At 44.9% G+C, this 21,767-nt stretch overlaps 1 protein-coding gene across 1 annotated transcript in view; it reads left to right on the top strand.

The window, feature by feature from the left end:
- Positions 1-21,767, top strand: part of LOC126456552 (uncharacterized) — a 482,692-nt gene that overhangs the window by 423,404 nt on the left and 37,521 nt on the right. Inside the window, exon 5 of the mRNA XM_050092299.1 lies at positions 20,202-20,271. Coding sequence (XP_049948256.1) covers positions 20,202-20,271 — 70 coding nt within the window. The remainder of the gene's footprint in view (positions 1-20,201; positions 20,272-21,767) is intronic.

Below are 21,767 nucleotides of genomic sequence, written 5' to 3'. Positions count from 1 at the left end.
AGCGCCAGTCTTACGCGACTGGCGCCAAATGGGAATATACAGGGTTATTACAAATGATTGAAGCGATTTCACAGCTCTACAATAACTTTATTATTTGAGATATTTTCACAATGCTTTGCGCGCACATACAAAAACTCAAAAAGTTTTTTTACGCATTCACAAATGTTCGATATGTGCCCCTTTAATGATTCGGCAGACATCAAGCCGATAATCAAGTTCCTCCCACACTCGGCGCAGCATGTCCCCATCAATGAGTTCGAAAGCATCGTTGATGCGAGCTCGCAGTTCTGGCACGTTTCTTGGTAGAGGAGGTTAAAACACTGAATCTTTCACATAACCCCACAGAAAGAAATCGCATGGGGTTAAGTAGGGAGAGCGTGGAGGCCATGACATGAATTGCTGATCATGATCTCCACCACGACCGATCCATCGGTTTTCCATCGGGTGTCAGGGCTTGTAGCAGTTGTAAACGGTAAGGCTTCTGCTTTATCCTTTTCCGTAAGATTTTCCAAACCGTCGGCTGTGGTACGTTTAGCTCCCTGCTTGCTTTATTCGTCGACTTGGCGGGCTACGCGTGAAACTTGCCCCCACGCGTTCAACCGTTTCTTCGCTCACTGCAGGCCGACCCGTTGATTTCCCCTTACAGAGGCATCCAGGAGCTTTAAACTGCGCATACCATCGCCGAATGGAGTTAGCAGTTGGTGGATCTTTGTTGAACTTCGTCCTGAAGTGTCGTTGCACTGTTATGACTGACTGATGTGAGTGCATTTCAAGCACGACATACGCTTTCTCGGCTCCTGTCGCCATTTTGTCTCACTGAGCTCTCGAGCGCTCTGGCGGCAGAAACCTGAAGTGCGGCTTCAGCCGAACAAAACTTTATGAGTTTTTCTACGTATTTGTAGTGTGTCGTGACCATATGTCAATGAATGGAGCTACAGTGAATTTATGAAATCGCTTCAATCATTTGTAATAGCCCTGTATATCATCTTCGAGATGTAGAAACACGCCTACCACCTTTTGTTTACGTCGTGCAACTCCTACTTGGTGTTGCGACCTTTTTCCGTCAGTGTATATTATCTAGTAGAACACCCGTTAATTCGACTCGTGTTAGAAGTTAATTTAATTTAGCTTTTTTAGTGTTACCTGTTGGTACAACGTCTTCGAATTCCATCCATCCGCACATACTGCACCTGTTGAACTCACCTGCTTATACCTATAGTGCAGTTTCCAGCGAGCTGTGCACCAACACGTGAAGTATGATGATGGCTTACTCTGAGACAACATTATTCTGAGACAGGTTGGTACACACTTAAATGAATAGCAGACACATCTGATTAAATCTTAATATACTGTTGAGGCCCTTTGTCCTCCAGTTTGGTAGGTGTACATCCGTGACATCAAACGCTCAAAGTTACAAGTGCACTTAAGAGAATTCACAGAGCTGATGTGAGAGTAACTATTTTCGATCAATATGGCGCTGCAGCCACGAACGAAACAGTGGCATGTATGCGCGTTTATCATTCTAACCTGCCACGTTACTGCTGTACTGTGCACCGTTTATTTTATGTTCTTCGCCACATGGGACTTAAGACCACTACACGAGGAATGTTTTGGATCCACTGGCAATTAATAATCCGACAATCTGAACTCAACGTAGCGACCATGAGTTCATCAGCGACAGTGTAGTCGGCGCAGTGAGTCAGTAAACAGCGATTAGTCGCAGCGCCCCGCTTATTGACGTTGAGTTAAACTGATCTATTGGTTATGACCTGTAGATTAAAACTGAAGAAACTGCAACAAGGTGGGAATTTAAGGAGATGGGACCTGGATAAACTAAAAGAACCAGAGGTTGTACAGAGATTCAGGGAGAGCATAAGGGAACAATTGAAAGGGATGGGGGAAAGAAATACAGTAGAAGAAGAATGGGTAGCTCTGAGGGATGAAGTAGTGAAGGCAGCAGACGATCAAGTAGGTAAAAAGAAGAGGGTTAGTAGAAATCCTTGGGTAACAGAAGAAATATTGAATTTAATTGATGAAAGGAGAAAATATAAAAATGCAGTAAATGAAGCAGGCAAAAAGGAATACAAACGTCTCAAAAATGAGAACGATAGGAAGAGCAAAATGGCTAAGCAGGGATGGCTAGAGGACAAATGTAAGGATGTAGAGGCTTATCTCACTAGGGGTAAGATAGATACTGCCTACAGGAAAATTAAAGAGACCTTTGGAGGTAAGAGAACCACATGTATGAACATCAAGAGCTCAGATGGAAACCCAGTTCTAAGCAAAGAAGGGAAAGCAGAAAGGTGGAAGGAGTATATAGTTGGTCTATACAAGGGCGATGCACTTGAGGACAATATTATGGAAATGGAAGAGGATGTAGATGAAGATGAAATGGAAGATACGATACTGCGTGAAGAGTTTGACAGAGCACTGAAGGACCTGAGTCGAAACAAGGCCCCCGGAGTAGACAACATTCCATTGGAACTACTGACGGCCTTGGGAGAGCCAGTCGTGACAAAACTCTATCATCTGGTGAGCAAGATGTATGAAACAGACGAAATACCCTCAGACTTCAAGAAGAATATAATAATTCCAATCCTAAAGAAAGCAGGTGTTGACAGATGTGAAAATTACCGAACAATCAGTTTAATAAGCCACAGCTGCAAAGTATTAACACGAATTCTTTACAGACGAATGGAAAAACTAGTAGAAGCTGACCTCGGGGAAGATCAGTTTGGATTCCGTAGAAATACTGGAACACGTGAGGCAATACTGACCTTACGACTTATCTTAGAAGAAAGATTAAGGGAAGGCAAACCTACGTTTCTAGCATTTGTAGACTTAGAGAAAGCTTTTGACAATGTTGACTGGAATACTCTCTTTCAAATTCTAAAGGTGGCAGGGGTAAAATACAGGGAGCGAAAGGCTATTTACAACTTGTACAGAAACCAGATGGCAGTTATAAGAGTTGAGGGACATGAAAGGGAAGCAGTGGTTGGGAAGGGAGTAAGACAGGGTTGTAGCCTCTCCCCGATGTTATTCAATCTCTATATTGAGCAAGCAGTAAAGGAAACAAAAGAAAAATTTGGAGTAGGTATTAAAATCCATGGAGGAGAAATAAAAACTTTGAGGTTCGCCGATGACATTGTAATTCTGTCAGAGACAGCAAAGGACTTGGAAGAGCAGTTGAACGGAATGGATGGTGTCTTGAAGGGAGGATATAAGATGAACATCAACAAAAGCAAAACGAGGATAATGGAATGTAGTCGAATTAAGTCGGGTGATGCTGAGGGTATTAGATTAGGAAATGAGACACTTAAAGTAGTAAAGGAGTTTTGCTATTTGGGGAGCAAAATAACTGATGATGGACGAAGTAGTGAGGATATAAAATGTAGACTGGCAATGGCAAGGAAAGCGTTTCTGAAGAAGAGAAATTTGTTAACTTCGAGTATTGATTTAAACGTCAGGAAGTCGTTTCTGAAAGTTTTTGTATGGAGTGTAGCCATGTATGGAAGTGAAACATGGACAATAAATAGTTTAGACAAGAAGAGAATAGAAGCTTTCGAAATGTGGTGCTACAGAAGAATGCTGAAGATTAGATGGGTAGATCACATAACTAATGAGGAAGTATTGAATAGGATTGGGGAGAAGAGAAGTTTGTGGCACAACTTGACTAGAAGAAGGGATCGGTTGGTAGGACATGTTCTGAGGCATCAAGGGATCACCAATTTAGTATTTGAGGGCAGCGTGGAGGGTAAAAATCATAGGGGGAGACCAAGAGATGAATACACTAAGCAGATTCAGAAGGATGTAGGTTGCAGTAGGTACTGGGAGATGAAGAAGCTTGCACAGGATAGAGTAGCATGGAGAGCTGCATCAAACCAGTCTCAGGACTGAAGACCACAACAACAACAACAACAACACATTCACCTAGATATTCGTGGTCCGTTTCCGGGAAGGGGATGTGTGTCGGCCCTGAATCAAATCCGCCTGACGGATTAACAACGAGAGTCAGTGTACTGGCCAGCCTGGATATCCCTCTAGGTGAATACCGGGGTGGTACGCAAGTGCCGCTTCAGTTACACAATTTACAATAATTTCGAAAGCTCAAAAGCATAACTGAAGTAGAAAAAAGGCTGCGAATAAACAATAGACACTCTATTACCTTCTGCAACTTCTCGTAGGATTAAGGTTGTTGATAAAATATCTTTATATCGGTAGTCATTGAAAAGCAATCGATATATATAGTCGATATTATTTTCTCTGATATACCGATAAGATGATGAGGTCCCATACCCCGATGAGCGTAGGGGGCGATGCGGGAGACACGCACCCCCTAGTAGGCAAGGTCCTAGCGGAGGTGGTTTGCCATTGCCTTCCTCCGACCGTAAGGGGGATGAATGATGATGATGGTGGTGATGATGATGATGATGATGAACAACACCCACTCATCTCGACGCAGGGAAAAATCCCTGACCCCGCCGGGAATCGAACCCGGGACCCCGTGCGCGGGAAGCGAGAACGCTACCGCAAAACCACGAGCTGCTTTGGTATTGAAATGGCAACAACGAGTGCCGATATTTTACATTTATATTATTATTTTCTTTTTTTTGCAATTTTCGGTAAATATTTGTTCTTTTGAAATGGGAGTAGAACACAATTTTACTTTCACTGTGTGAAGGAGTTCTACTACTATTTGAGCTTTCTTGACGTCCAATCTTTCTCTTTGACTGCGTGAAGCAAGTATAGGTAGTACAGAGTGGTAGACCGATTGCACTGGGGGATGGCGGTGTGAACGTAATTTTCGATGTGAGGAAATAGCATGCCAGTTGCGTTAAAAAACATTTCTTAACGCAACTAGTGTGCTATTCTTCACATCAGCATTCTTCAAAAACAGTTGCTGAAGATAATGAACAAAAGTCTAAATGATAAGACTGGGCTTTATGGTGAGCGGAGACGTGTGAGGGGAAATCAGCGCTCGGCGATACCAACAGAAATTGCAACGTTTTACTTCAGCACGCAGTTTTGACACTACAACTGCTAGGTCGTAGGCGTTGGCAGAAATAATAATAATAATAAAACAGAGAAGTCGACATGAAGCGTTCCGGACAAATCCGATTGTAACGAAGCCGAACGACACCTGTTTTGCCGCTTACAAGCAGTTACCATTGTTAGCAAAGTGGTTATCGCCAAGCGTGGACATTCGTAGTTTTCCTTTCAACTCTTGCTCTAAGGATGATAAGCACAGAATAGCTGCTAATAAATCAATACTTAAGTATCCAGCTTTAAAACTGGCAGACGATGTTTTTGTAGGCCGGAACGTCGTCATTTTTTACGACAATATATCTATGAATCGATACTTCTTGAAAAAAGATACAGGGTTATTACAAATGATTGAAGCGATTTCACAGCTCTACAATAACTTTATTATTTGAGATATTTTCACAATGCTTTGCACACACATACAAAGCTCAAAAAGTTTTTTTAGGCATTCACAAATGTTCGATATGAGCCCCTTTAGTGATTCGGCAGACATCAAGCCGATAATCAAGTTCCTCCCACACTCGGCGCAGCATGTCCCCATCAATGAGTTCGAAAGCATCGTTGATGCGAGCTCGCAGTTCTGGCACGTTTCTTGGTAGAGGAGGTTTAAACACTGAATCTTTCACATAACACCACAGAAAGAAATCGCATGGGGTTAAGTCGGGAGAGCGTGGAGGCCATGACATGAATTGCTGATCATGATCTCCACCACGACCGATCCATCGGTTTTCCAATCTCCTGTTTAAGAAATGCCGAACATCATGATGGAAGTGCAGTGGAGCACCATCCTGTTGAAAGATGAAGTCGGCGCTGTCGGTCTCCAGTTGTGGCACGAGCCAATTTTCCAGCATGTCCAGATACACGTGTCCTGTAACGTTTTTTTCGCAGAAGAAAAAGGGGCCGTAACCTTTAAACCGTGAGATTGCACAAAACACGTTAACTTTTGGTGAATTGCGAATTTGCTGCACGAATGCGTGAGGATTCTCTACCGCCCAGATTCGCACATTGTGTTTGTTCACTTCACCATTAAGAAAAAATGTTGCTTCATCACTGAAAACAAGTTTTGCACTGAACGCATCCTCTTCCATGAGCTGTTGCAACCGCGCCGAAAATTCAAACCGTTTGACTTTGTCATCGGGTGTCAGGGCTTGTAGCAATTGTAAACGGTAAGGCTTCTGCTTTAGCCTTTTCCGTAAGATTTTCCAAACCGTCGGCTGTGGTACGTTTAGCTCCCTGCTTGCTTTATTCGTTGACTTCCGCGGGCTACGCGTGAAACTTGCCCGCAGGCGTTCAACCGTTTCTTCGCTCTCTGCTGGCCGACCCGTTGATTTCCCCTTACAGAGACATCCAGAAGCTTTAAACTGCGCATACCATCGCCGAATGGAGTTGGCAGCTGGTGGATCTTTGTTGAACTTTGTCCTGAAGTGTCGCTGCACGCCGGCCGCGGTGGTCTAGCGATTCTGGCGCTGCAGTCCGGAACCGCGGGACTGCTACGGTCGCAGGTTCGAATCCTGCCTCGGGCATGGGTGTGTGTGATGTCCTTAGGTTAGTTAGGTTTAAGTAGTTCTAAGTTCTAGGGGACTTATGACCTAAGATGTTGAGTCCCATGGTGCTCAGAGCCATTTTTTTTGTCGCTGCACTGTTATGACTGACTGATGTGAGTGCATTTCAAGCACGACATACGCTTTCTCGGCTCCTGTCGCCATTTTGTCTCACTGCGCTCTCGAGCGCTCTGGCGGTAGAAACCTGAAGTGCGGCTTCAGCTGAACAAAACTTTATGAGTTTTTCTACGTATCTGTAGTGTGTCGTGACCATATGTCAATGAATGGAGCTACAGTGAATTTATGAAATCGCTTCAATCATTTGTAATAGCCCTGTATATCGGGTTCCCTTTATTTTTAAAAATATCGACAGTCCTCCTAATGATGACACACGGATAGCAGATGTGGATGTAGGCGCAGCTGTGCGATGGGAACTGGACCGCCTCCGCGGTGGGGTGTTGAGGGGGCGGGGTGCAGCCTGCTCATTAGAGCGGTGTCCCTTGATGCAGAGACCCAGAGGCGAGGAACGGCAGCAGCGGACAGGGGACGTAGCTCGCAGATCACGGCTCGGGCGGTAGGAGTAGTTGGGTGTCTGCAGCGCGAACGCACAGGTGGCGGCGCGGCACGGATTCCAGTCACGCGCCCCCTAACGAGCCAACATCGCTCGTAAACGGATGTCGCGGCTGGCGAGAGCCGCAAGAACACGGCGCGAGAACCTCCCATCACCAGTTGGCACGTTCGGGGGAAGTCCCTGACGCTTATCCGCTGTCGTCCGTAACAATCTGGGCGACCCGGAGGCAATTTGAACCTCAAATCAAACACCTTTCAGCCGTGTGATTTCCAGACTGTTACTTCATTGGGCTACAAGTTTCGGCGATATATTACGCCATCTTCAGGCCCCCTCACTGACGTGTAGGAAGATTCAAATCTCGGTTCCGGTCAAAATAAGGGCCGGCATTAAAAGACTTTGAATCATGTTTCCAGAATTGAAATTTTCACTCTGGAGCAGTGTGTGCGCTGATATGAAAGGCAAAGGTCCCAAGTTCGAGTCTCGGTGCGGCATACAGTTTTAATCTGTCAGGAAGTTTCATATGAGCGCGCACTCCGCTGCAGAGTGAAAATTTCATTCTGGAAACGTCCCCCAGGCTGTGGCTAAGCCATGTCTCCGCAATAGCCTTTCTTCCAGGATTGCTAGTTCGATAAGGCTCGCAAGACAGTCTCTGTGAAGTTTGCAAGGTAGGAGACGAGGTACTGGCAGATTTAAAGCTGTGAGGACGGGTCGTGAATCGTGCTTGGGTAGCTCAGATAGTAGAGCATTTGCCCGCGAAAGGCAAAGGTCCCGACTTCGAGTCTCGGTCCCGCGCACAGTTTAATCTAACCGGAACTTTCAATTCGAATGATGGCCCCCATTTTGACCGGAACCGTGGTTTGAATCTTCCTACACGTCGGTCAGGAGACCTGAAGTTGTCGTAATATATCGTCGAAACTGGTAGGCCAATAAAGTAACAGTTTGGAAATTAGATGGTTGAAAGGTGTTTCATTTGACATTCGATGCGAACAGCCGAGGTCCTGCAACCGTCTCTGAACGTATGGACAAACAGAGGAGGCAATTTAAGTGACACGATACCACAACGGGTAGACGAGTCTACAAGCCCCTTCCCAGAGTCGCTCAAGCGGAGCAAAATAAAGCGCATGCATCCGTGAAGTGGCCTACTACGTTTCTGGGCAGAACACGGATAATATTTTGGCTATCAACACAGGAAAGAATATTATGAGGGACAGGAGATACGTGTGTGGCGCGGAAGGGAGACCAGAGCACCTAGTATAAGAGTGTGGTGATCTGGACACAATCAGAAAACGACTGACTGGCAGGTATCGATCTTTACATTACTCGTGAGTCTTGAATTGTGTTCGGAGCTAGACAGGCTGGGAGATCTGTATTCTACAGATTAAATATTTTGAACATAGCTGCACTTCAGCAACGGTTACAGAATAGCAGGTGAATAAGGCAGCCAACCAGCTGCAGTAAATGATGGTTTTTCAATCAACCTTAACCATGGTTTCAACCAATTTAAACCGGTCATGTTCAAAAGTGCGATAAACCTGTTTGTACTCTTTTCGGTTTGATGTCCATATATTAAGAAACAGCCTTAGGTACGTCAACTAGGTTGGCTGTGTTTTCACCTGCTATTCTATAGCCGTCGCTAAAGTGCACCTATGTTCAAAATATTGAAGTTCCTGCCTGCTAAGGTATCTAAGGCTGTTTCTAAATATATGGGCATCAAACTGAAAATATGAGAAACAGGTTTCTTGTCCTTCTGAAAAAGACTGGTTTAAATCCGTTGAAACCGTATTTTATATTGCAGCTGGTTGGCTGTCTTGTTCACCTGCTATTCTTCAGAGTAGTTACCTTTCCTGCTCGGTGGGTCATTGGTTAACTATCTGATTACAATTCCAAGAGCTTGTGTTCGATCCTCCATCAGTCGCGGAATGTGTCAAAGCAAACTCGTTAATGTGAAAAATTTCGAATTGCAGCGTGATTTGCAACCCACGTGAAACTATACATAATGTGGAAACATCAAAAACGCAATACATTACTATTGCTAATGGAAGAAATGCCGTTGGTATTCAAAGCGTCGTCATCTCGGAATAGACAAATACAGATCCTACATGGGTTTCCAGGGAATCTTATACCATTCTTGCTGCGAAACAGTGGCACGTTAACGTAACCATGAAACGTCCCCTTTGAACAATTTATACAAGACTGAGCTTAAACTGACGCACAATATTTTTAGCGCAACGCAATCTGACTTTCAAAAATCCCTACAAAAGAATGGCCCTGACTGACATTAACCTATACCTTTCACAAATCACTTACCTCACAAAAATCTTCGTTACTGGAACTACAGCGAGCGCCACTACTGCCAGCTAGATAAAAGATTCAAACTACGGAAGGCGCTAACTACTGATAGGCATAGTTAGCAAATGAAAGATTTTAATAGAGAACAAACAATGTATTTACCTTAATAGTGTTGAAAAATCATAATATACATAACAGATCATGACATCCAGTCTTATAAATTTCCAAATTCCGCCATCTCTCTCCCCACATCCACCACTGCTGGCGGCTCACCTCCAACTGCGCAACGCCACGCGCTGTTCACATCCAGCTGCCCAACACTACAATGCAAACTAGCCACAGACTGCACACAGCACAGCCAGTGATTTTCATACAGAGCACTACGTAACGTTGCCAATAAGAAAACATAAACAGCCTACTTACAACCATAATGGAAGGAAAATAACGATCGCGCACCCTTCTCTCCAAAGTGGGCTACAAAGGATCAGTAATTTTGAGATTTGATGGCTGTCGTCGCCAGTGGAGATGCAACTATTCATCTTCTGCTCACATAACCAGTCCAGGACGATGTGAGCTTTGTGAACGAGGGCCCCACAGCATCACCATTGCGGAACAAACATTGTGCAAGGTTTGACGGCTTAGGCACCACGTTTTCCTTCACGAACATTTGCTTCACTGATGAGGGGTTATTGAATTGTAGCTCGCCCTGCACTTCCCAGCTTATGAAGCTCTGTTCCGTTGAATATTTGCCGCGCGGGATTAGCCGAGCGGTCTGAGGTGCTGTAGTCATGGACTGTGCGGCTGGTCCCGGCGGAGGTTCGAGTCCTCCCTCGGGCATTGGTGTGTGTTTTTGTCCTTAGGATAATTTAGGTTACGTAGTGTATAAGTTTAGGGACTGATGACCGTAGCAGTTAAGTTCCATAATATTTCACACAGATTTGGACACACAGTTAAATATTTCCTGGAACATTGTTTTAGAAAAACGGCGACATCAGGTATATCAATAAAATTTAATAAAAACAGTCTTAATTGCATAAATATTTTACTTAAACTGGTGACCCGTTTCGATCTACTGTACTTAGATCATCTTCAGACCTTGTACTCCATGACAGTGACAGCAACTGGGCTGTCTGAACAGGCTGTTCTAGAGAGCAGTCGATTACATCTCTGTAGAGCATCACAGTCAGACAGCCCATCTCCTGTCACTATCATGGAGTACGTCTGAAGATGATCTAAGTGGAACAGTGCGAAACCAGTCATCAGCTGAAAAAAATAGTGATCAATACTGCTTCCAGTAAATTTTATCTGTTCACGTTGTTTTGGTGTTTGCTCGGTTCGCGAATGCGATATGCAGTTCTGTAGCGACTTGTCCAGCTTTCTTCCTCTCATTTTTCGTCACAATCCTCTTCAATGACCGTCTGTCACGATTTCTGAACACCCACATCTGTCCCCGTTGTAGTATTCTCCAGATTTCACTATATGCGCCATAAATTTTATATACGATGTCTCTAGAAACACCAAGCACTACATTCTAATTCACTCAGCTCCGACATAACACATTCATAACAGAGCAGAACACGGTTCTGACATTTGCAACATATTGAGGACATTGTGCAGGTGCCGTTCGAGGCCATGTACAACAGAGCAACCTGCATGCGGGCTAGCATCTGCCTTCGTGTTGAAGCATGCGGTGTTTCCATATTTTTTCCAGTCCGTGTATGTGCCCCCTGTAACTAGTCGGGTAAGTTAGTTTGAAGGCTGCAGGAAAGCGAGCTCTAACCACCTCCAATAGAATCATTATGGTCTGATGAAAAATTCACTCTTTTTCAAAAAATAACTGTACCCAAATGCAGAGTTTTACGCATAAATTACCTTGATGGCTGGGAGGACGGACACATTTCCGTTTTTAAAACAATTTTAGCCCTGCGAGTGGAGCCACATTCAAGAAAAGTATGGTTCTACACCACAGACAGATATAACTGCTTTTGCTCTCTACTAGAATCTTAGTATAGGTAATTTAACAACACACGGCAATCAGCTAGTAACTTATGTTCAAACAGGACCTACACTCCTGGAAATTGAAATAAGAACACCGTGAATTCATTGTCCCAGGAAGGGGAAACTTTATTGACACATTCCTGGGGTCAGATACATCACATGATCACACTGACAGAGCCACAGGCACATAGACACAGGCAACAGAGCATGCACAATGTCGGCACTAGTACAGTGTATATCCACCTTTCGCAGCAATGCAGGCTGCTATTCTCCCATGGAGACGATCGTAGAGATGCTGGATGTAGTCCTGTGGAACGACTTGCCATGCCATTTCCACCTGGCGCCTCAGTTGGGCCAGCGTTCGTGCTGGACGTGCAGACCGCGTGAGACGACGCTTCATCCAGTCCCAAACATGCTCAATGGGGGACAGATCCGGAGATCTTGCTGGCCAGGGTAGTTGACTTACACCTTCTAGAGCACGTTGGGTGGCACGGGATACATGCGGACGTGCATTGTCCTGTTGGAACAGCAAGTTCCCTTGCCGGTCTAGGAATGGTAGAACGATGGGTTCGATGACGGTTTGGATGTACCGTGCACTATTCAGTGTCCCCTCGACGATCACCAGTGGTGTACGGCCAGTGTAGGAGATCGCTCCCCACACCATGATGCCGGGTGTTGGCCCTGTGTGCCTCGGTCGTATGCAGTCCTGATTGAGGCGCTCACCTGCACGGCGCCAAACACGCATACGACCATCATTGGCACCAAGGCAGAAGCGACTCTCATCGCTGAAGACGACACGTCTCCATTCGTCCCTCCATTCACGCCTGTCGCGACACCACTGGAGGCGGGCTGCACGATGTTGGGGCGTGAGCGGAAGACGGCCTAACGGTGTGCGGGACCGTAGCCCAGCTTCATGGAGACGGTTGCGAATGGTCCTCGCCGATACCCCAGGAGCAACAGTGTCCCTAATTTGCTGGGAAGTGGCGGTGCGGTCCCCTACGGCACTGCGTAGGATCCTACGGTCTTGGCGTGCATCCGTGTGTCGCTGCGGTCCGGTCCCAGGTCGACGGGCACGTGCACCTTCCGCCGACCACTGGCGACAACATCGATGTACTGTGGAGACCTCACGCCCCACGTGTTGAGCAATTCGGCGGTACGTCCACCCGGCCTCCCGCATGCCCACTATACGCCCTCGCTCAAAGTCCGTCAACTGCACATACGGTTCACGTCCACGCTGTCGCGGCATGCTACCAGTGTTAAAGACTGCGATGGAGCTCCGTATGCCACGGCAAACTGGCTGACACTGACGGCGGCGGTGCACAAATGCTGCGCAGCTAGCGCCATTCGACGGCCAACACCGCGGTTCCTGGTGTGTCCGCTGTGCCGTGCGTGTGATCATTGCTTGTACAGCCCTCTCGCAGTGTCCGGAGCAAGTATGGTGGGTCTGACACACCGGTGTCAATGTGTTCTTTTTCCCATTTCCAGGAGTGTATATTGCCGGCCGAGGTGTCGAGCGGTTCTAGGCGCTACTGTCTGTAGCCGCGCGACCGCTACGGTCACAGGTTCGAATCCTGCCACGGGCGTGGGTGTGTGTGATGTCTTTAGGTTAGTTAGGTTTAAGTAGTTCTAAGTTCTAGGGGACTGATGACCTCAGCAGTTAAGTCCCATAGTGCTCAGAGCCAAGACTTATATTGAAAGAGGCGTTAAAAGTAGATTAATATGAGCATGTCATTTTCTAAGTAATACTGCAGGCCACCAGAGCAACCGTGGCAAGTCTGAGCTGACAGATCACAGTTTGAGAATCAGTACAATACGTTCTATTTAATAAAAAACCATCGTCGCTTGACAGTAAATATTATTTTTAATAAAATCTGCAGTCATAATTTCGGATTTTTCACGTGTAACACAGTGAAAATTATTCGTTCCAAATAAATCAAAAGTTTTAAAAATATCAGGCATTTAGAAAGAAAACCAAATTTGCTGATGCACGAAATTCTTGCATTGTTTCACTTTAAAGACGGAAACGTAAACGGAAACCGCGGAGTTTGTAATTACATAATTTTGCCTTAAGTCATCCACATTGAACTGCTTCTTACAGAAAACTGCGAGTGCTTTGACAAAAGCTGAAATAACACGATTTATCTCTGTCCGTCACTTTTTATTTTCTCCCACCAGGCGTTTCGAGAGTTTATAATCTCAGCTTCAGGTAGAAAACAGCGATATCTTTTTACATGTGCGCCAGCTGGAGGCAGCTGATTGTTTGTTTTGATTTGATTTGATTTTGCTACAAAAAGCCAGCTGGTACACACGTAAGAAGAAATCGCTGTTTTTCACCTGAATATGTTGTTATAAACTCTCGAAACGCGTCGTAGGAGAAAATTAAAAGTGACTGACACAGATAAATTGTTTTATTTGAACTATTACATAATTTTAACAGTCAGAGGAGACGATGGTGTCTTTCTATAAGTTTTTAATTACTGTGAACCCTGTCTAAGAAAAATTAACAACATTGTTTTTTACTTTAAAAAAACTACAATCTTCTGCGACCGATCACGTACGAAATATTTCTTTCTTCTCTCGAACTATTTTTCGATCCTTTTCGTTTCATTTTTAGATGAAACATGGAGAAGTTCATATCATTATTAATAATTGTAGCATGAGGCTGCTTCATGCGGCAGTATGGATGCTACTGATTTTGGTATACCTCTGGGTGCTCTCATTGTCATTGCAATCGGCCAAAGAGTTAAGCTGTACTCACTATCCGTCAATATTTGTTGCTATTATTTTAGAAACACTGAGACCGGCCTCCACCCAACATGAGCTGTCAACTGATGTTTGCAGCGTGAAACTATCTCCAGTGGCCAACCGGGTTCGATTCCGAGCGGGGTCAGGGATTTCCACGTGGCTCGAGATGACTGGGTGTTTGTGTGGTGATCATTTCATCATCACTCATGAAAGTGGCGAGATTGGACTGATAAATGGTTCAAATGGCTCTGAGCACTATGGGACTTAACGTCGAAGGTCATCAGTCCTCTATAACTTAGAACTACTGCAACCTAACTAACCTATGGACGTCACAAACATCCATGCCCGAGGCAGGATTCGAACTTGCGACCGTAGCGGTCATGCGGTTCCAGACTGTAGCGCCTAGAACCGCTCGGCCACCCCTGCCGGCTGGACTGAGAAAAGGTTGGGAATTTGTATAGGCGCTGATAACCACGCAGTTGAGCGCCCCACGAACTCCTCATCATCATCATCATCATCATCATCCAGTGCCCAATATTATGGGTGAAACTTCTGCATACCTCATCTGGAAATGAACCTTGAAAACTAGTTCACTAAAAGAAAGATGTATGTCGTAAACGACGGTTCGCAGCTTATCTATATTTAATATAATATACTGTCGTGAGATTCTACAGAATGCATAACGGATAACCATTATTGTCTGCAACAATTTGGAAACGACACTTTCTGCTGGGCTGTTGTTAGATCTATTTATTCACCGCCACCAAGATTTCGACCTATTATGCCATTTTCAGTTGACTAATTACAAACATTGCTTGGATACCAATTCAACTTTAAGAATGCGTTCTATTCTCAAACCATTTTATTGGATGAAATTTCTCTTAAAGGAACTGTAGTTCTTCCTACCTCACTGTGAAATCCATCACGCATATTGTTCTTGCTAAGAGGACACTTTTTTTGTGTAAATCGAGTTTTGATGTTCCGCGTGCATATTGAGACTTGAGTCTTCGTCATTTATGTAGCTTCCACCTTAGAAATACGACAGTTTTAAAGAAAATTTTAAGTTGTAATTGAATAAAGCAACATGCAACTTAGAAATTACGTAAAAATGTATCTCTGACATTACAGATAGGACGGACGACCCTTAATAGTAGCAGCCACCACGTTTGTAGAACTTTAGGTAAATGTCACACCTTGCGAACGCACGGGCGATAATATGTGCGTGGATGACACGGTTTCGTAGTATTTATTACAGTAAGTAATTTGTTCCTAGTACGTTGATTGAATTCATGCTTAGGCACCTGGTTTGCCATAATGTTCTCGTTTTAGTGAAGCGCTACGTTCCTTTATACAGCGTGATTTTGATAAATAGATACAAACTGCAGTAAATTATGCCTGACGGGAGAGAAAAAAAGGATGATACGGACATGTGGCCGGAAATGCGTTCCAAATGAGGTGCACTCACGTCGAGGTGGAGATAAGAGATGTTTAGCCTGACCCCAGCACCAGGAGAACGGGGGTGGCTCGCCAGCGTGGGATAAGCCAGACGACCGTGTGGAGATTCATACGATTTCGCTTCACTCACGCCCCTTTTCCTCAGATCAACTTTTTACGCTTCTCTGGCTTCTGAGTGTGATCCTGAATCGAAAGCTGATGTCAACCATTTCTTTTTTGTGTGTCCCAAATTTGATTGTGAGCCGCTGGACTTTATGAAGACATTACTGAATATACGATACCACCTTCCTCTTTCGGCTATTTCTTTTATTTACCGAAGATACTCGCCTTTGTAAAATGATTGTTAAGTTCCTTAAAAGTGTGGGCACAGTCTGTAGCTTTTAGTGGTGTACATATTGCATCTTTCTGTCTTGTTTCTGAAGATGTTTCCGGATTGGTGTGAACTGTAACCCAACACAATGTTAAATACTTTTTCATCTAATTGTTGCAAAAGCACTGTTGTGACGGTCTGAGTTCTCTCCACTTGTAAATAAGCATTTCTGTGTTCTTTTCTTCGAGTCTACGTACATTTTAACTATGTGTTTTTGTTGGCTAAATCGAGTTGCTACTTGGAAATTCAAATAAATTTAAAAAAATCCTCAGTGACAAACTGCCATTATTCGCACCACTTACAACCCACGCACGCCTTTTTGTCTACGACTTGCCTCCACTGGGACGGTTGTAACGTATTACTATGTTTACGACGTTGCTCATCCAGCCATATACGTCATCGCGCATTTCTAGCTGCTTCTCTCTCACAATTAATGATGAAAATTCAGAAATTCAGGGTCGCCACCAGCCCAAGCCCTTCCTAACAATTTAGAAAAAAAACGGAGCTGGAAAATTATTAGTTTAATTACTTTAATAATTTAATTACAAGTACGCAGATTTCTTTAAGCAGCCAGATAAATAGCAGGATTGAAAATCGGAGTAAGGGGGTAAGATCGACACCAAAGAATTTATCTTTCACGTAGATTATTTGTTGTAACTAAATATTTGTTGCACATCCTAACTACACTTAACTGGTGCCTGACTCTAAATATTTAAGTAAGAATTACGTGAGAATGAAACAGAGCACAATTTAACTACAGCAAGAAGAAACACAAAAAAACGGGGGTGGGAGACAATGGTATTATCGTCTCCTTTGCATTCATACCATAAAAATATCTCAGTGAGATTCACATTACGATTCTACGCATGCACTATTCTGGACAGAGGTTTAACCAATGTACGAGGTTGTGCGATAATTATTCAACATACCAACTGAGTCTGCTGCTTGCAAACGGCCGTGCATTCCGAATCAAACTGTTGTGCTGCTTTGTAGAAAGCGCACGAAAGAACAGATATTCTTGCCGAATTTATAGCTCATCAAACAAGCAAACTGTTAAAATAAAGCCTATTGCGCTGCCGTGGTGGACCAGAAGGGTCTTTGACTACCAACCACGTGGCACAAAATCGACACACAAAGTCAAAAGCAACTTCCACAAAATATAAGATTAAAATCATTAAAAATCATACTCGCTTCGCCACAGTATTACACTCACGTACGGTTGAAGTGATTATAACCAACTTTTTCTAATCAGCTTTACAGTTTGAAATTCTACTTCATCGTTGTTCAAAATGAACAAAATAACTTCCACACTTCTAACTCAAACACCCAAAAATCGCCTATTTAAAGCAATGTGATTATGGCACATTCGGAAAAATAACTCGCTTCACATGCTTCAGTTAAGCTGAAGTTCTTAACTGTTTCAACAGTTAAACAAAACGAAGTCCCAACTCAGCCTGCTTCCTATCACCTGAAACCCCCCTAAGAACTACGATTCGTACTCACCAAGCGTTCACCAAAGAGTGCCCCTTTCTCTATCGAGGTTATCGAGCTCCCCGTGCAGTGGAAGCTACCAGACGGGTAGCCCTCCGTCACCAACCTCACACACAAAACAGCCTTCGACACAGCCTTCGACTAAGATGGGTAAACCTCTCTGTTCAGGTATGGGAAACCCAAGTTGGTCATCCTGTGCTCTCCTTCGAACGAGAAGCAACATCGTCTGCTCCCAGCAGACGATGACCCACTCAGTGTTCCCCACAAAACAAAACCGAAACCTCACATTAAAACACACATATAATATTCAATAGGCCTTACTTGAGTGCTCAGTCTTTCTGGAAGAGTTCACGAATTGAGCTAAAATCAGATTGTAAAGAGGATAAGTTGTGCCGAATTCGACAAGCGTCTTATGAAACAACTTCGGTTAGACGTTTACGGTTTTGTTGCTGCTTGGTAGCACAGGCTACCGCGGTGCTGGGATCCCTGTCATGTGTCTTATACACAAATGAGACTACCTGCGCCATGAACCCTCATAACACCCACCTGTTTCTACGGGGAATCCCAATGGTATGGTGGCAGCGAACCATCAGCACCGGTTCAGCCTCAGTGTGTGGGTGGGGATTTTTGGCGACCACCTCGTGGGAGCAGCCATCCTTCCACAACGCCTCACTGGCGAGGCATATCTGCGTGACCCTCCTCCCCTGCTGGAAGACATGACATTGGTGGTACGAAGGTAATGTGGCCACTATATGGTGGTGCCGCAGGTTTGCCTCTTTGGGAGTGAAGCTAAAACACTAGTAGAGATGGAACATACCCACTTGCCTGGTGTGTTCTCATGTGTACTTGGCATCATTGAAATCTACACTGTCAAAGATCTGTTATCTCTGCTTTCAGATGGATATATCTCCATTGGAATGCATCCCCTACCATATCTCCATACGACCTTTTTTTTTTACGCCCTGAGGGATCATTTCGTGAAGACGGCCCCATTCAGCAAAATCATCGACTAAGGCAACTGTATTGATATGTACATAAAATATGTAAACATAATGACAGGAGGACAGTTTCCACTTCAAAGGAGCGATAAGCACTGACGTATTTCATAATAAGGTAGGAGCAGATAGATACACTGGAGCGCCAGAGAAACTGGAATGGGCATGCGTATTCAAATACAGAGATACGTAAACAGGTAGAATACGGCGGTGCGGTCGAAAACACCCATATAAGTGTCTGGCGCAGTTGTTAGATCGGTTTTTGCTGCTACAATGGCAGGTTATCAGGATTTAGGTAATTTGAACGTGCTGTTACAGTCGGTGCACGAGCGATGGCACACAGCATCTCCGAGGTAGCAATGAAGTTGGGATTTTCCCGTACAACCATTTCACGAGTGTGCCGTGAATATTAGGAATCCGGTGGCACATCCGATCTCCGACATCGCTGCGGCCGGAAAAAGATCCTGCAAGAACGGGATCAAAGACAACTGAAGAGAATCGTTCAAATTGACAGAAGTGCATCCCTCCAGCAAATTGCCGCAGATTTCAGTGCTGGGCCATCAACAAGTGTCAGCGTGCGAACCATTCAACGAAACATCATGGGTATGGGCTTTCGGAGCCGAAGTCCCACTCGTGTACCAAATGGTTCAAATGACTCTGAGCACTATGGGACTTAACATCTTAGGTCATTAGTCCCCTAGAACTCAGAGCTACTTAAACCTAACTAACCTAAGGACATCACACACATCCATGCCCGAGGCAGGATTCGAATCTGCGACTGTACCAGTCCCGGGGTTCCGGACTGCAGCGCCTAGAACCGCACGGCCACCGCGGCCGGCACTCGTGTACCCTTGATAACTGCACGCCTTGGCGCGTCAACACCGACATTGGACTGTTGATGACTGGAAACATGTTGCCTGGTTGTGCAAGTCTCGTTTCAAATTGTATCGAGCGGATGGACGTGTACGGATATGGAGACAACTTCATGAACCCACTGACCCTGCATGTCAGTAGGGAACTGTTCAAGCTGTTGGGGGCTCTGTGATAGTGTGGGACATGTGCAGTTGGAATGATATGGGACCCCTGATACTTCTAGATACGACTTTGACACGTGACACGTACGTAAGGACCCTGTCTGATCACTGCATCAATTCGTGTCCATTGTGCCTTCCGAAGGGCAGTTTCAGCAAGACAATGCGGCACTCCACATGTACTGAATTGCTACAGAGTGAATCCAGGAACACTCTTCCGAGTTTAAACACTTCTGTTGGCCACCAAACTCCCGAGACATGAACATTATTCACCATATTTGGGATGCCTCTCACTTCAGCACTACTTCAGACATTAGTCGAGTGCATGCCACGTCGTGTTGAGGCACTTCTGCGTGCTCGGTGTTTGCGGTCCTACCCTTTATTAGGCATATGTACCAGTTTTTTTGGCTCTTCAATATATAACAAAATAGTTTGGCAACAAAATGCGTTCTTAAAGTTGAACTGTTCTTCATGCAACTTATATTGTCGCAGTTGTAATTTGAGAATGGCGTAATGGACCGAAATCGGAATAGTGATGACTAAATATAGTTAATAACCTTCCTTGCTGAAAATGTTGTGCTTTTTAGGATAAGCTTTAATTTTCACTAGGAGCGGAACAAACTGAAAATGAAATGCAAAGTAATAAAGATGGCGTTTTTTCTGTTTTCACAGGGCAGCTCTTCTCGCAACAGCTGTGGGACAACTTCGAGGAGTACCAGGACACGTACAGACTGGCCAGAGAGTAAGTACATATCTGCACACGCACGTGTCAGCATTAAACATCCGACTCGTCTCACTACTAGGCTGCTGAAAAAAAAAAGAGAACCTAGCAGGCCGTCTTGAGTTTTTTGTAATGCGAGGCATTAACATTCCTTCGCCGTCGGCGTTGCAGAGGGCGGCATCAAACAGGAATCATCTCATCAAGCATTGTGCGTACAAACCAATCGTAATTCATGGCCCGAGCAGACACAAATGAACGAAATTTCTGTCTGAGTTTAATAGCTGTAAGAAAGGGGAGAGGAGACGCTTCCTGCAATTACAGCCACAAAACGAAGGGCGCCCGTAAACGCCAAATAACTAATTACAGAATGGGAAGCAATTAGCCGGCTGACAAGACTGGCTGCTTTGTTACGCGGTTAGCAGCCAATCATGGACGCCTGATTACGTCGGGGCGCGGGGGCACACCGCAACACAATACAGCTCCCCTCCCCTGTTCGTTTACACATTGGCCAGCATTGGGAAATGTGAAGAGTGTAGGCGTGGGGGGGGGGGGGGGGGAGGGGGGAGAGAGAGAGAAGGCTGGCATGGGCCTGTGATGCGGGGGGGCAAGGGGGGGGCGGAAGGCCGGCGGAGGACCAAACCAACCTCAACCTTCAAAAACACATTTCAGTAGATCCGCTTATATTCTTACATATGTTACCAAATTGTACAGATATCTTTCGGAGAATAAAGTAGTACGAAATCTAAGTCTAGAGAATGTTGCCGGCCGCGGTGGCCGAGCAGTTCTAGGCGCTACAGTCTGGAACCGCGCGACCGCTACGGTCGCAGGTTCGAATCCTGCCTCGGGTATGGATGTGTGTGATGTCCTTAGGTTAGTTCGGTTTAAGTAGTTCTACGTTCTAGGGGACTGATGACCACAGATGTTAAGTCCCATAGTGCTCAGAGCCATTTGAACCATTTATTCAGTTTTCAAATTTATGCTGACATTTTTATCACCCGGTATTTAACGCGAGGCTGGCCAGTGATCGCTTCAGTGCAGACGCACACCATGCTCGAACGCTGAACGAGAATCGGCGAAACGCTGCGTGTAATGAGTGTAATGGACAGGGACACTACATCAGTAGTGTACGAATAGTTTGAGAATTTGGGTCTGACGGGAGACCTGATAGCGTACTCTGTGCAGCTGCGATGACCAATGTGTCCGGATGGCTTGGTGGTCAGAGTATCTGCCTAACGAGCAGGAGACCGGGTTCGATTACTGGTCTGGCACAAATTATCATCTTTCTTCATTGATTTAAATGAATGCCCACTAACAGCTAAATATCATTAATTCTTTTGTGACTTTGCAGTTGCTTGCCCACGTCGACTAGCTTAAGTTCTCACCAGTAACATCTTAGCCAAGTAAACGTGCACATTCTCTTGTTGCCTGTACCTCCCATCAATGCCAAATCCGATACTATTATTTTGTAAGTGTACAGGTAACCGAAAAACCACATGAGATTTCCTAAGAAAAGACAG

Source organism: Schistocerca serialis, chromosome 2 (assembly GCF_023864345.2).
Source record: "Schistocerca serialis cubense isolate TAMUIC-IGC-003099 chromosome 2, iqSchSeri2.2, whole genome shotgun sequence".
Classification (NCBI taxonomy): domain Eukaryota; kingdom Metazoa; phylum Arthropoda; class Insecta; order Orthoptera; family Acrididae; genus Schistocerca; species Schistocerca serialis.
The sequence above is the reverse complement of the archived record's forward strand: the minus strand, read 5'-3'. Positions and strand labels throughout refer to the sequence as shown.